Below are 13,944 nucleotides of genomic sequence, written 5' to 3'. Positions count from 1 at the left end.
TCTGATTGCACGCGAAAATGTGTCGAGAAAGGGCTTATTCGGAGCGCTTGACGCCTATCTCTTCGCAGATTGGCAAACTACAAGGTCGCTGCATCCAGGCCGGGTTTCCTTCTGTATCTGCTCATACCTCGCGTATGCACCGCGGCTTAATGCGGCCACCCGTCCGTCCCGCATGCCATCCTTCCCGTCAAGCACCCTTTCCTCGTGCGGCTTCAGTCCCCGCTCCGTCTCTACGATACGCTGCGGTCAACTCACCATCTATTCCCACCTGGCGCTTTTGCACTTCTCACAGTATCTTTGCTCGGCCTAAGCGACTACAATGACCGACGACTTGACACACGCATGTGCACGCAAGAAGTGGAGACATAACATCACCCACGGAATACTCAATCTGAGCTGACCATAGTCTCCTACAGCCTAAAGCTCGAATCCTCCGTCCACACCGTCTGTAGTGCAAACACCTAATTTCCCATCCCGGCTCAGGTGGTATCTACCGCATGCACCCTACTCGAGTACACCATCATATCTACTGCGCTCGCTTTCCACTCGACACTGGGATTACGTCTTCATGTGCCTATGCATGGTTTCACCCGTGGGCTACCCAGCGAAACTATGCCGTTTTGAAAGATGCGCGTAGCAAGCGGTATGGGATCACAGAGCAATCTGATGGTTATGTTGTATTTTGACGTTACACATCCTAACGCCCCGAAACGGTCCAACGAGCAGTATGAGAGCTTTACACTACACACTTTCCATGGAGCGCCATCGCAACGAGAACCTTGAAGCCACTTACTACTCGAGCAACTTCCAAACGTCCTTTCTGAGCGACTAATGAGCTGTCGTTCCGTTCCACATTATTCACTAGAGGAGTATGGAGAAGTGCACCGAAATCGCACTGCCGCTATCATTGGAGCCATGCGTTCTATATCCGATGGAGATGCCAAGTGCATTTATGTACCGAGTGTCCAAATTCTCTTGTCGCTCTTGTCTCCAACTCGACTAGTCAGAGCTTCAAGCAGTCTGTCCTAGAGGCCTTTAACCGTCGTTCCCAGATCGTAGCCGTCTGTACCTGGTCGATCAAGGGCACACCCCATAAGGCTTCTAGATCTTGGAACTGACGTATCTTGTCAAATATGTATGTGCAAACAGCCTTGCTGCCCATGCTGCGCTTGCAGCATGATAGGCGCGCGTGGACGAAGATATGTACCCTTGAGACCTGGGTCTCTGCTAGCTTTTAGGACCTCCTTCTCTCTTCCACTGTCACATTCCTTTCAGAGAACTTTCGTAGCATTCGCTAACTGCTCCTCCCTCGCTCCTTGGCCGTTGCATGGTCGAGTGACCCTCCTTTACGCTTTTTCACACACACCTTCAGTCGACTCGCCTTCGCCATAGCTTATCTTCAGTTATTCTTTGAGATATAAATATACGTTCTTTGGCCGGATATCAACGTCGCAAACCATACTTCTCTCGATTTCACTACAAGCTTTCGGCACTCAATTCAAGCCGAGTTCGTACCTGCACTAGCCCGCGCCACAGCCACGTAGCACAGCATAGCGCGCCACTAGCGACATCATAAGGATGCGCGCCGCCAACATGCTCGCGGGAGTAACATCATTACTCTCGATCTCCACCCTTGTACAAGCCATCGCAATTCCGCGTGGTACCAACGACACCATGACTGCTATTTCAAGCGCATCAGGTTACAAGAACGTTGCTTACTTTGTCAATTGGGTATGTCGGCTGGTCCAAATGCGGAAGATCTACATTTAACATTACTTGCAGGCTATTTATGGTCGCAACTTCAATCCTCAAGACCTTCCTGCACAAGAGCTCACCCATGTTCTCTATGCCTTTGCCGATGTTCGGGATACCGGCGAAGTCTTCTTGACGGATTCCTGGTCTGACACTGAAAAGCATTATGCGACTGACTCGTGGAACGATGTGGGTACCAACATGTATGGATGCGCTAAGCAGTTGTATCTTCAAAAGAAGAGCAACCCCAAGCTGAAGGTACTCCTATCGATCGGTGGCTGGACTTACTCTGCCCACTTTGCCCAGCCTGCGTCGACCCCAGAAGGTCGAGCCAGATTCGCGAGCAGCGCCGTTCAGATCTTACAGGATGTTGGTTTCGATGGCCTCGACATCGATTGGGAATATCCTACCAATGATGCGCAGGCAGAAGACATGGTTCTACTTCTACAGGAGACTCGTCGCGCTCTTACCGAATACTCCAAGAACCATGCGCCCGGTCAGAAATTACTCCTCACCGTTGCTTCACCCGCAGGCCCCACGAATTACAACAAAATGAAGCTGAAGGCAATGGACCAGTATCTTGACTTCTGGAACTTGGTCAGTACTTTTGACTCATCAAGTCATATTGACTGCTAACACCAAGTACCAGATGGCCTACGACTACGCCGGATCCTGGGACGCCAACGCCGGCCACCAGGCCAACGTGAACCCATCCTCTTCCAATCCCACCAGTACCCCCTTTAGTACGAAGAAGGCTGTTGACGACTACATCGCGGCGGGTATTAACCCCAACAACATCGTCCTAGGCATGCCTCTTTACGGCCGCTCTTTCGAAAACACCGACGGGCCCGGCAAGCCCTTCTCCGGCATCGGCCCCGGTACCTGGGAAAATGGCGTATTCGACTACAGCAAGCTTCCCGTTGCTGGTTGTCAAGAAAACTACGACGACAGCGTTATTGCTAGCTGGTGCTACGACCCAGCCAAAAGGTTCATGGTTAGCTACGACACACCTCAAGTCATCGCCAAGAAGACTGCGTACATCCGAGAGAGAGGACTGGGTGGTGGTATGTGGTGGGAGAGCTCGAGTGACAAGAAAGGTGACCAGAGTTTGATCTCCACGGTACGTATTTTCACTTCTTGCGCTTGATCACGGTGTGGACTGGTGAAGGAGGAAATGGCTGACACCTCGATATAGTTTGTCAAGAACATTGGTGGGATCGGTGCCCTGGATCAGACCAAGAATCTGCTCAGCTACCCGGTGAGCAAATATGAGAATTTGCGCGCTGGCATGCCGAACAACTAGGCGCACGCCTGCGTTGTCTAGCCGATCTTGAGACTGGATGGACGGACGTCTGCGCGTTGTCGGAAGTTTGTGACCCACTAGGAGATGTCTTAGTGGGAACTGTATTTGTTTTTCTCGGGACCAGTTGCAGTTTTCGGTTGGGTGTACACGCAGGGATCCTTTCTGTACATATGACGGTCGTTCATTTCCCCTCTTTCGCGCGGTGTTTGGCCAAATGGCGTCTTAGAGGTCGAAGAGGGGTGGGTATCTGTTACACAAGAGACTTTTCGCAATGGTCTATACATATATACGCGTATGAAATCTTCCTTAGTTGCCACTTTTTTAGTGTTGATCATTAGAAGCGCAAAGATGCGTTATTTCTCTCGACGCTTGCTGAGGCGTCGCAAGAATTGAATGCTGTCAAAAAGTTTGTGTGATCAGAAGAGGTGTTGTACATTGAACAGCCTGGTTGAAGCAGACTTCTATTCAGGATCGAGTTGAGGTTATCCCGAATGTCGCATGAAAGCGATGAAGTATTTCCATGAATCTAAATATTTACAACGTCTTGCTAGTCTCTTCCGCAACACTGAGATCTGCGACTTCGCTCTTTCCTGCATTGCCCATCCTCCGCTTCTTCAGTACGTTCTCGATAAAGGCCTCACCGGCTTTGTAACTTGAGCGTACGAGTGGGCCGGAGGCGCAGTATAGGAAACCCATGTCGAGGGCGCGCTGGCGCCAGAGTTCGAATTTGTCGGGTGTGACGTAGTCGTGGACGGCCATGTGGCGCTTGGTGGGGCGCATGTATTGGCCAAAGGTTACGACGTCGACGTTGTTTGCGCGGAGTTCTGTGTACACGTTAGTTTAGTCTCATGGCACATCGGGTTGTATGAACGTACCCCTCAACGCATGCCAGAGGTCCTCATCCGTCTCGCCCAAGCCCAGCATCATGCTGGTCTTGGTGATGAGCTCAGGGCGCGCCTCCTTGGCTGACCTCAACACATCCAGACTCTGCCTGAACTTGGCTCTCCTGTCGCGGACAAATGGTGTGAGGCGCTCTGTTGTTTCGATGTTGTGCGCAAAGACATCGACACCACTCCGTGCGACTACCTTGGCCATCTCCAGATTGCCTCCGTAGTCTCCACCCAGCAGTTCAACAAGCTGCGTCGGGTTCTTTTGCTTGATCTTCATAATGGTTTCGGCAATGTGATGCGCTCCGGAATCCACGAGATCATCGCGATCAACCACGGTGATGACGACGTAGCCCAGCCCCCACCTCCGCAACGCTTCAGCTGTGTTCTCCGGTTCGTGGGGATCCAGTGGTGGAGGTGCTTTGGATGTCTTTACGGCGCAGAACCGGCAGCCTCGTGTACATGTGTCTCCCATGAGCATTATGGTCGCCGTCGCCGCACTCTTGGAACTTCCGCCCCAGCAGTCTGAGATGTTGGGACATCTTGCTTCCTCGCACACTGTGGCTAGATTCAGCCCGCGCAAATCTTTCTTGATCTGCTTGTAGTTCTGGTTTGCGTTTGAGGGTATCGGCGTCCTCAGCCACTCTGGGAGTCGTGTGATGGTCTTCTTGCGGCCTTCCGGGCCCACCTGCACCGTCTTGATCTCATATGCTTCGGCCGGGGAGAGGGGTGCCTCGGGGTTGACGAAATCGCCAAACGATGGACCGGCATTCAGTGTATCGCTGAAGGACGTCGGTGGTCGTGACCGCTTTGTGGGGGCTTCTGGTACTGCGGTTTGCGGCGTATCGGAGGTCGTGGCAAAAGTTCTAAGCGGCGTCCTTGAGCGAGGGACAGCTTTGAATGTGGAGGAAGAGAAGAGACATCGCGATCGTGGGATTGAGGCTGCCATGGTCGTATGTGTAAGCGTACAAAAAGAGAGGAGAACAGTGAGTGAATGGAGGTGTTGGGTATATCTTGCGCGGCAGAGCCTTGAATACCCGCACCGCATTGAGTTGCGCATTCCGAGCGCCAAGCCCTGGAACATGCAAGAGCAGCCCACACGCCGACATCCCTGCAGGTGCACTTGCTCGCGCTGGTCGAGGGCATCTTCAACGTCGCCAATTCCAGACGGCCAGGCAAACACCATTGCGACTTCGCCCCGCCCCGTCCACGTCTCCTCGCCCACCAATTCCAATTGCAAGGCCGCACTTGGACACGTTTGCACCCCCCGTCGCAAGAGGCCACGTTAGGCGGAGGAAGAGCGGGACCAGTTTATACACACACCGCGAGCTAGCACGCGGAGCTGCACCACAACACCATGGACAAGAAGCACGAGGACGCCGGCGGAGTCGCCCAGATCGACAAGACGTCCGTCTTCCAAGAAGGTAGGGCACCTCCCGCATGCGCCAGAGGTTGGCGGGGGACGCTGACGCTGTCCAGCACGAGTATTCAACCAGAGCCCCATCTCGCCCAGGAAATGTAGAGTGATCCTGACCAAGCTGGCGCTGCTGCTCTTCACCGGCGAGAGCTGGGGACGCCAGGAAGCCACGACCCTCTTCTTTGGCATCTCCAAGCTGTTCCAGAACAAGGATGCCTCGCTCCGCCAGATGGTCTACCTGGTCATCAAGGAGCTCGCTGGCTCCGCCGACGATGTCATCATGGTCACTTCCTCTATCATGAAGGACACCTCCGTCGGCAGCGACGTCGTATACCGCCCCAACGCCATCCGCGCCCTCTGCCGCGTCATCGACGCCTCCACCGTCCAGGCCATCGAGCGTCTCGTCAAGACATGCATAGTCGACAAGAACCCCTCAGTCTCCTCCGCCGCCCTCGTCTCCTCGTACCACCTCCTCCCAGTCGCCAAGGATGTCGTCCGAAGATGGCAGTCAGAGGCCGCAGAGGCCGCGTCAGGGAGCAAGTCGGGTGGTGGTTTCTTGGGAGGCTTTGGAGGGGGCTCACATACCACGCTCCAGGCCAGCACAAACTACATGACACAGTACCATGCCATTGGTCTCTTGTACCAGATGCGCGCCGGCGACAGGATGAGCTTGGTCAAGATGGTGCAGCAGTACTCTGCTGCTGGTGTCGTCAAGAGCCCTGCTGCTACTGTCTTGCTGGTCAGATTAGCAGCTAAGCTCGCTGAGGAGGACCCAAACCTGCGAAAGGTGAGCTACATCATCTCTACCCAAAAATGTCTACTAACAACTTCCACAGCCTATGATGCAACTCCTCGACGGCTGGTTGCGCCACAAGTCGGAGATGGTCAACTTCGAGGCTGCAAAGGCCATCTGCGACATGCGCGACGTTACCGATGCCGAGCTCGTACAAGCCGTCCACGTCCTCCAGCTCTTCCTCACCTCTCCTCGCGCCGTCACCAAGTTTGCCGCCCTCCGCATCCTGTCGCAAATGGCTTCCTTCAAGCCCGACGCCGTTCGCTCATGCAATCAGGATATCGAATCGCTCATCACCAACTCGAACCGCAGCATCGCCACCTTCGCCATCACTACACTCCTCAAAACGGGCAACGAGTCTTCGGTTGACAGGTTGATGAAGCAGATTACTGGCTTCATGGCTGAGATCACCGACGAGTTCAAGGTCACCATTGTGGAAGCTGTCCGAACATTGGCACTAAAGTTCAAGGCGAAGCAGTCCGGATTCCTTGCTTTCCTCAGCGGTATTCTGCGCGACGAAGGCGGCTACGAGTTCAAGCGATCCGTTGTCGAGGCTATCATGGACCTCATTCGCTTCGTACCCGAGGCCAAGGAAGATGCGCTTGCTACACTTTGCGAGTTCATCGAGGATTGTGAATTCACAAAGCTCGCCGTCAGGATCCTATTCGTACTTGGACGTGAAGGTCCTTCAACACCGCACCCCACCAAATACATCCGTTACATCTACAACCGCGTAGTCCTGGAGAATGCGATCGTCCGGGCTGCGGCGACCTCTGCTCTGTCCAAGTTCGGCGTCGGACAAAAGGACCCCGAAATCAAGAAGTCTGTCCACGTCCTCCTCACAAGGTGTCTGGACGATGTTGATGACGAAGTCCGTGATCGCGCTGCGCTCAGTCTTCGTTTGATGGACCAGGAGGATGACGACATGGCTGTTAACTTCATCCGTAATGACTCCATGTTCTCCCTTCCTGTTCTTGAGCACCAGCTGGCTATGTACGTCAGTTCGGATTCCCGCGACACCTTCGAGACAGCCTTCGACATCACCAAAATCCCCACAGTCTCGCGCGAGCAAGCAGATGCGGCAGACCTTACCAAGAAAACCGAAGGCGCTACCCCAACGCTCAAAGCACCCAGTGCAACCAAGGCACCCTCGAAAGCTGGTGCCGATGCCGCCGCAAACGCAGCATCGAACGCGCAGAAATATGCTACGGAACTGCAAAAGATTCCAGAACTGGCTGCGCACGGCGGCGTGCTCAAGTCAAGCGATGTCGTCGAGCTCACAGAATCCGAGACCGAATACGTCGTTACTGCCATTAAGCACATCTTCAAGGACCACATTGTCATTCAGTACGACATCAAGAACACTCTTGAGGACACAGTATTGATGGATGTCGAGATGGTCGTTACACCAGAAGACGATGGTGACGTGCAATTAGAAGAAGAGTTTGTCATCCCAGCGCCAAAGCTTGTCACCAACGAGCCTGGTACAGTCTACGTATCCTTCAAGCGCCTGGAGACCGAATCGCAGTTCATCGCCGCCAGCTTTACCAACGTACTCAAGTTCACCAGCAAGGAAATCGACCCGAGCACAAACGAGCCAGAAGAAGGTGATGGGTATCCAGATGAGTACCAGGTTGAGGATCTGTACCTCACTGGTGCTGACTACGTTGTTCCCGCATATGCAGGCAGTTTTGATAATGTCTGGGAACAGTCGAATGGCGATTCGGCGACTGAAACATTGCAGTTGGGTAACATGAAGAGCATAACTGGTACGTCGATAAAGTTGCGAGCTATCACTAATGACGAACGAATGACTGACGCGTTACAGATGCAACCGAACAACTCACCAAGACTCTATCCCTCCAGCCTCTCGAAGGTACAGATGTCGCTTTGTCGACATCGACCCATACTCTCAAGCTTTACGGCAAGACTATCACAGGTGGCAAGGTTGCTGCGACGGTACGGATGGCCTTCAGTGCCAAGACTGGTGTGACCATGAAGATCGATGTAAGGAGCGAGGAAGAGGGTGTTGCAGCGTTAGTAGTGGGTAGCGTGGCATAGGTGATAGGTGAACATTTGTTTAGTAGCGTGTCTTGAAAGCGTAAAAGGTCAACAGGCTTCTTAGTAGAACTCTTGGTATCCACAGCTCAATGATTATGACATATATGTTACAGATTGAGGATTGAACCCACGAGGACTCTGAGACACCGAATCTGTGCCGCACGTTTCTATGAAGAAAGTGCGTCGATGGCCTTGTTGACGATACCCCGTATCTGTTTCCACCGTCTCACCACCGTCTCCCTCTGGCCTTCCGCAACCTCATGTTCCCCTTCACTCAAATCCAGCTGTTCTACCTCTTCCAGCGTATCCACTATCTCCCTCGAATACTTAGTCAACACATCCGCTAGGTACTTATCCAGCCTGCCCTGATCCCTTACTCCATCATCATCCCCCGACACAAACGCCGAATACCTCCTCGAATCCAGCACCAACAGCCGAAGCACAGCTTGCGTCCTATAGCACACAATCTCCTCTTTGCCCGCACCGAACAAGGTGTAGTCCCCATGAAAGCCATCCTCCTTCAGCGCATCGACCTGCTGCTTATCCAGCAAAGGCAGCAACAAGTGATCCAAAGGCAGCGTATCATGAACGTTTTCCTCAAGGATGAAACCGTACTCCACGAGCAGAAAGTCGCTTGTGTGAGAACCATACGTGACAAAGACTTCTTCGCCCGCAGAATACGAGCGGTCGGCCGTCACAGAGTAGCCCTGGCTGTTGTGTTCGGGATGGCATCCGTTGTCGGAGTGGTTGAAATAGTCGATTAGCGGGCACATGCAGTAGCAGTCGTCTGCTGTTAGTTTTGCACGTCGTTTGGGTAGGCTGGGGTGGGCGTTGGGCAGGTCTGGGTACTCCCAGTAGAAGGTTCGGGTGTTTACTATGAGCCAGGTGTATGTGTAAAGGGACTTTGTTATGGCGGGAGGAAGGTGCGGTGAGAGTGCTGACCAGTCTTTTTCTAGGTTGGAGCGTTGTTTCGCGAGGAATGTTTTGCAGGCTGGTGGCAGGAGGGACTGGAGTGATGCGGGGTAGTGGAATGGCATGGTTGATGCGAAGTCTTGTTGTGTGGGCCAGACGTCTTGCCAGAGTTGGTAGCCATGCGGTTCCTGGCCGCTGTACCATAGCGAGAGGGAGGCGGCGAGTTTTCCATGGACGGTGGCGTTTTCGGGGAGCTTGAAGGCTTGGATTGAAGGGAGGGCCACATGGACGAGAGATTTGTTGGAGACGTGGACTAACTTGTCTCCTTTCTTGATGATTTAGTTGAGGGGTTTGAGTTGGGGGTGGCTTTGGTGGGTTGGACTGACTTTGATATCTTTTGCGGCTACGATGCCCATTCCTCGACCGCTGAAGCGTGCTGGGGCTATTCCATCGATTTCAACGCCGTTGGATTTGGCCCAGTCGACGAATTGGGTGTGTTGTTCGCCGGGGTCTAGTGCTGCGGTCATGGCTGCGGTGGATGATGCTGATAGCCCAAAGACCTAAAATGTTCCTGTGGTCTTAACGCTCACATCTGTTAGAACTGTAGGTATCTCACTGGTTGAGACAGTCAATTATCGTACCAAAGGTTCCTTCCAGAAGCGGACAAACAGTATCTTGATTTGAAGTTGTCCTTTGTAGGGTCAGGATCTGAAGAATTTGGTGAGCTACCTTGAACGGAAGCCTATCCACTGCAAAGTGAAATCTCGTTTATTGAAAAAGCAATCGAAGATGTTGCAGCTGACAAGTCCGGAAGTTGGACAAAGAGTCATCTGCTAATACTTTGGCGTGGCTGGTGCATGTGGCGTATCGATAAGAATCGCGTCATGATCGGCTCGAACCAGATGAGAACCATCAAACCCGCGCTGTCCACAATCCCTCACTGAAACGCGCAAATGGCGAGAAGTGTGCGACCATGTCAGCTTCAAAAGCTGGCGTCGGGCTCAATCTTCCAAGCGTCATCATTCGCGCAATCAACACGCTGTTTCTCCGTCCTCAATCGCCCTCCGCCGAATTATGAGGGTCACATACCATTGACGCGTACGGAAAGATTAGGGCTGGCAATCGGCTCGGGTCTTGGAAGTTTCCTGGACCCGCGAAGAGGAGGTAGACACGATCCAGAGTCTCAATTTCATGGTTCGCTGCTTACACAAGCCAGACCTCATTGCCTCCTTTGGCGAAGCTACCGCGCAACCCTACTTCATCTACAAGCTCCGTGATCGCATGCTTCTAAATCCAACGGGCCGACGAATACTACGCGACCGACCACGCTTAACGTCTACCTCGCTCGACATTCCACGCCTCCGCAAACTCCCTCCGAACACATTGGGCTATGCATACGCGGCATGGCTTGACCGCGAGGGCGTCTCACCAGACACACGAGCGCCAGTACAGTACATAGACGACGAGGAGTGTGCATATGTCATGCAGCGATATCGCGAATGCCACGACTTCTATCATGCTTTGGTTGGACTACCCGTCTTCCGTGAAGGCGAGGTCGCTCTCAAGGCATTCGAATTCGCCAATACCGGCCTTCCTATGACTGGCTTGGCTGTGTTTAGCGCTTTTACCCTGAAGAAGGCTGAATGGCGACGTTTCTGGGACGTCTATGGGCCGTGGGCTACACGTAACGGCGCACAAAGTGACGATGTAATCAACATCTACTGGGAGGAAGAACTGGAGACGGATATCGACGAGCTAAGAGCTAGATTCAGCATTGAGAAGCCACCGGATCTGCGAGCTATGCGCAAGGCGGAACGTGAGGCGCGCAAGAAAGAGAAGGAGGCGAAAGAAACCATGGCACGGGCTGCCGTATGAGATTACAACCACACGTCAACCTAGGAATAAACTGAGCAGGTCTGCAGCCTACATCAACATAGAAACATGCAAAGTAGGTGACCTAACGTCGATGTAGGCTCTAGGCCTGTTCAGGTTTTTTCTTGTACAAGGCGACCATGTACATTATCGTGTAATAACCACCTAGCACATGTCTCGACCTTGACCTGTCATCTGCGTAGGATAAGTCCCATGCAGGTTACTTGCTCAAACCAGCAGGCGACACAAGGATGCGGGGTCTCCACACGGGACGGCACCCGCCAGCCGAATCATCCACTCCAGACGACCAGTTCCTATGAAAGCGCGACCCACCCGCACCATGCAGTTTCCTCGCTGCCTACATCAATCTCCGATCATCGACTGCTCTCATGGCCGAAAAACGGAAGCATGGCGAATCTCCCGGATCTGACCAATCACGACTTCCATTCGATGAGGGCCGCCCTTCTACCAGTCCAGCGGGCAGCCTGACAGTCGTCGAGAACTACCCCAGAAAACGTATAGCGATAGCTGTGGGCAACACTACCCTTGACTTCCGACATTAATTACTCATAGCTTGTAGTGCAACGTTTGTAGATTTCGGAAGACACGCTGTGACGCCCAGAAGCCGGTTAGTCAGACAAAATTGTATTCATATATGCCCTCGTTAACATTTACAGTCTTGTGGTTTCTGTACTGAGCTCGGAATTGAGTGCACCTACCGAAAGCCAACAGTTGGCGACCGCACAAAATCAGTCGGCCCCCCATCAGAGGCCTGGTCAAGCATTGAAAGACGACTGGCGCAGGTCGAAGCTAAGCTGGAATCTACGCATCAATATGCGCCTGGTTCTGCAGCACTCTCACCCAACACGTCTACTCATAGCGATATGCACCCTCCCCCAGAGTCCAGATCACGACACTCGAGCGCTAATCGAATGGCAATTGAATCGATCAACAACTCCACCATGTCTGTCCCATCAGTTGGTACACCGGTATCGTATGACTTTGCTTATCGACAAACAAGCACTGAAGGAAAAACTCCGAGACCTAGCCTCACTACTTTCCACGCACCTTCTTATATCCATGTGGAGAGCTGGGACTACACAGCTGACTTTTACGATGATGAGATCTTAGCCGGGGAACAACTGGCGGATCAGTGTGACGCAGTCATCTCACGTCCAGTGGATCTATCTCGACGAACGTGCCGACGACTCCAACAATCTTTCGTGGAAAACTTCCTTCGGTGGACACCTATTTTCGATCAACGAACCTGCGTCAGTGCGCTTGAACAGGCAGACTCAAGTAGCTTTGAGCATCCTAGTGCGTCAACATGCCTAGCATTTCTGATACTGGCCCTTGGTGCAATCTCTGAAGATAGGAATGAGAATACGAACAATCTCACTCCAGGGTTGGAGTACTTTGCACGTGGATGTCGCCTCCTCGAGCACCTATCGCTTCGCATCGGACTAGCTAGCCTTCAGTGTCGGATACTGCAAGCTTCGTACTTCAAGTTCGCTATCAGACCACTGCAGACATGGAACTCCATTACGCAGGCTGCGAGAGACTGCATGCATATCTTGAGCTCCAGAACTATGCAACGCTACAGCCCATCGGACCAAGAAGCATTCAACCGAGCGTTTTGGGCTTGCTCCACCGTGCTGCACGAGTAAGTTGTCCAAGCGCGGCTTGCATCGTTAGCCTCGATAGCGAAAGACTTTACTAATGTAAATATGTGCTTAGACTTGAGGCGACATGTAAAATGCATCCCATCGGACTGCGCCACTTCCATGAATTGGTGCCGCTTCCCCAGTTCGAAGAAGAGGATTCAGGCTTCTACTTCTTTCTGGCGCAGATCAGCCTTAGAAAGTTCCTGACACAGACTCTTGAAGTTGTCGGTTACTGTAAGTGTCCCTGCAGAGTCGATATTGCTACGTGCACTTACCCCGCCCCTTCCAGTTACAGGACAGGTCATCTTCGCACCCGTCGTCGTTGGCGAGCTACGTAAACAAGTGCGCGAATGGTACCATCATCTACCTTCTGCCGTTCGGTTTCCCTTGGATTCGACGCCGCTGTTTGACTCTAGGAAGTCTTTCCTAAGGATTCAGTACATGGCTCTACACGTAGTGCTTGGCTGGCCTTCAGTACTCAGGATACTCGAGAACAGCGAAGGGGAGGCCAGCGCTCAGGAAAACGAAACGATTGGAGTCACAAGGGAGCATGCGCGACACTGCATAAAGAGCTCAGCCTTGCTTCTAAGTGTAGCGGACGAGCAACTCATGGGAAGAAAGATGGGAACGCACTTTACACTATACCCGTATGGTCATTGCGTTCAAACATGTTGATGTCTAACTAACTTTATCTAGGACATTTGCGTGCTTCGCAACCTTACTCATAGCGTACAACCATACGGCTCTCGCTTTCATCGAAGAAACCAAGCAGGAGCAGCATATACGCAATGGATACGAATTACTGCGGCCATGGACGCATCTGCCTCTGGTTCGACGAGGGTTGGAAAGGGCACGCATTTTAATGCAGCAGAATGATCTTGCGCATATCTTCCACGCACATGCAGATGAATCACCTCAGCCTGCGTCTGGCGTTAGTCCACCAGTAGCAACGAGTCACGACTGGAGATCTCCACATCCAGGGTTCAGTATCAAGCCATGATAGCCGCGCGGACCCTGGGATGGCATCTGAACTTCCGTAGGAAGAGCGACCGCACTGCTGCATGGTTCGACTTAGGGAATCCCACGGGCTTAAATCACGCCACAAGGACATCATGCCAATCGGAACATATGTATGACAGCCGGTATACACGACCGGCCCGAGGTCTCGTTACGAGCGTCCGATACGAACCTGGTCTTGAGTTCTTCCGCTGTTACGCCAGGGCGCCCTGCGGACAGATCCGTGCGAATGGGATCCTTCCCACACGGAACAATCATCCCAATCT

General features: G+C 52.8%; 6 protein-coding genes across 6 annotated transcripts; 4 read left to right on the top strand and 2 right to left on the bottom strand.

Moving 5' to 3' along the window:
- Positions 1-1,593: 1,593 nt before the first annotated feature.
- CHIB1 (Endochitinase B1) lies at positions 1,594-3,055 on the top strand (the record flags this gene model as incomplete). The annotated part of the gene is made up of 4 exons (XM_049349210.1): positions 1,594-1,731; positions 1,783-2,349; positions 2,402-2,872; positions 2,948-3,055. 4 exons carry the CDS (start codon positions 1,594-1,596, stop codon positions 3,053-3,055), a joined length of 1,284 nt encoding a protein of 427 aa, XP_049215997.1.
- A 534-nt stretch (positions 3,056-3,589) lies between these two features.
- On the bottom strand, positions 3,590-4,891 carry J4E79_000292 (uncharacterized protein; the record flags this gene model as incomplete). Its single annotated transcript, XM_049349209.1, has 2 exons — positions 3,590-3,879; positions 3,931-4,891. The coding sequence occupies 2 exons, from the start codon at positions 4,889-4,891 to the stop codon at positions 3,590-3,592; spliced, it is 1,251 nt and encodes a 416-aa protein (XP_049215996.1).
- Positions 4,892-5,299: 408 nt separating this feature from the next.
- J4E79_000291 (uncharacterized protein) lies at positions 5,300-8,213 on the top strand (the record flags this gene model as incomplete). Its single annotated transcript, XM_049349208.1, has 4 exons — positions 5,300-5,366; positions 5,422-6,146; positions 6,196-7,921; positions 7,981-8,213. The coding sequence occupies 4 exons, from the start codon at positions 5,300-5,302 to the stop codon at positions 8,211-8,213; spliced, it is 2,751 nt and encodes a 916-aa protein (XP_049215995.1).
- A 167-nt stretch (positions 8,214-8,380) lies between these two features.
- Positions 8,381-9,652, bottom strand: J4E79_000290 (uncharacterized protein; the record flags this gene model as incomplete). Its single annotated transcript, XM_049349207.1, has 2 exons — positions 8,381-9,454; positions 9,512-9,652. The coding sequence occupies 2 exons, from the start codon at positions 9,650-9,652 to the stop codon at positions 8,381-8,383; spliced, it is 1,215 nt and encodes a 404-aa protein (XP_049215994.1).
- A 426-nt stretch (positions 9,653-10,078) lies between these two features.
- On the top strand, positions 10,079-11,077 carry COQ4 (Ubiquinone biosynthesis protein; the record flags this gene model as incomplete). The annotated part of the gene is made up of 3 exons (XM_049349206.1): positions 10,079-10,289; positions 10,342-10,994; positions 11,063-11,077. 3 exons carry the CDS (start codon positions 10,079-10,081, stop codon positions 11,075-11,077), a joined length of 879 nt encoding a protein of 292 aa, XP_049215993.1.
- A 1,676-nt stretch (positions 11,078-12,753) lies between these two features.
- Positions 12,754-13,661, top strand: J4E79_000288 (uncharacterized protein; the record flags this gene model as incomplete). Its single annotated transcript, XM_049349205.1, has 3 exons — positions 12,754-12,895; positions 12,951-13,308; positions 13,358-13,661. 3 exons carry the CDS (start codon positions 12,754-12,756, stop codon positions 13,659-13,661), a joined length of 804 nt encoding a protein of 267 aa, XP_049215992.1.
- Between the last annotated feature and the right edge of the window lie 283 nt (positions 13,662-13,944).

This window comes from Alternaria viburni (assembly GCF_023758015.1).
Source record: "Alternaria viburni strain BMP 2772 chromosome Unknown scaffold_1, whole genome shotgun sequence".
Lineage (NCBI taxonomy): Eukaryota > Fungi > Ascomycota > Dothideomycetes > Pleosporales > Pleosporaceae > Alternaria > Alternaria viburni.
Note: the sequence above shows the minus strand (reverse complement) of the source record. Positions and strands in the feature narration are given on the sequence as shown.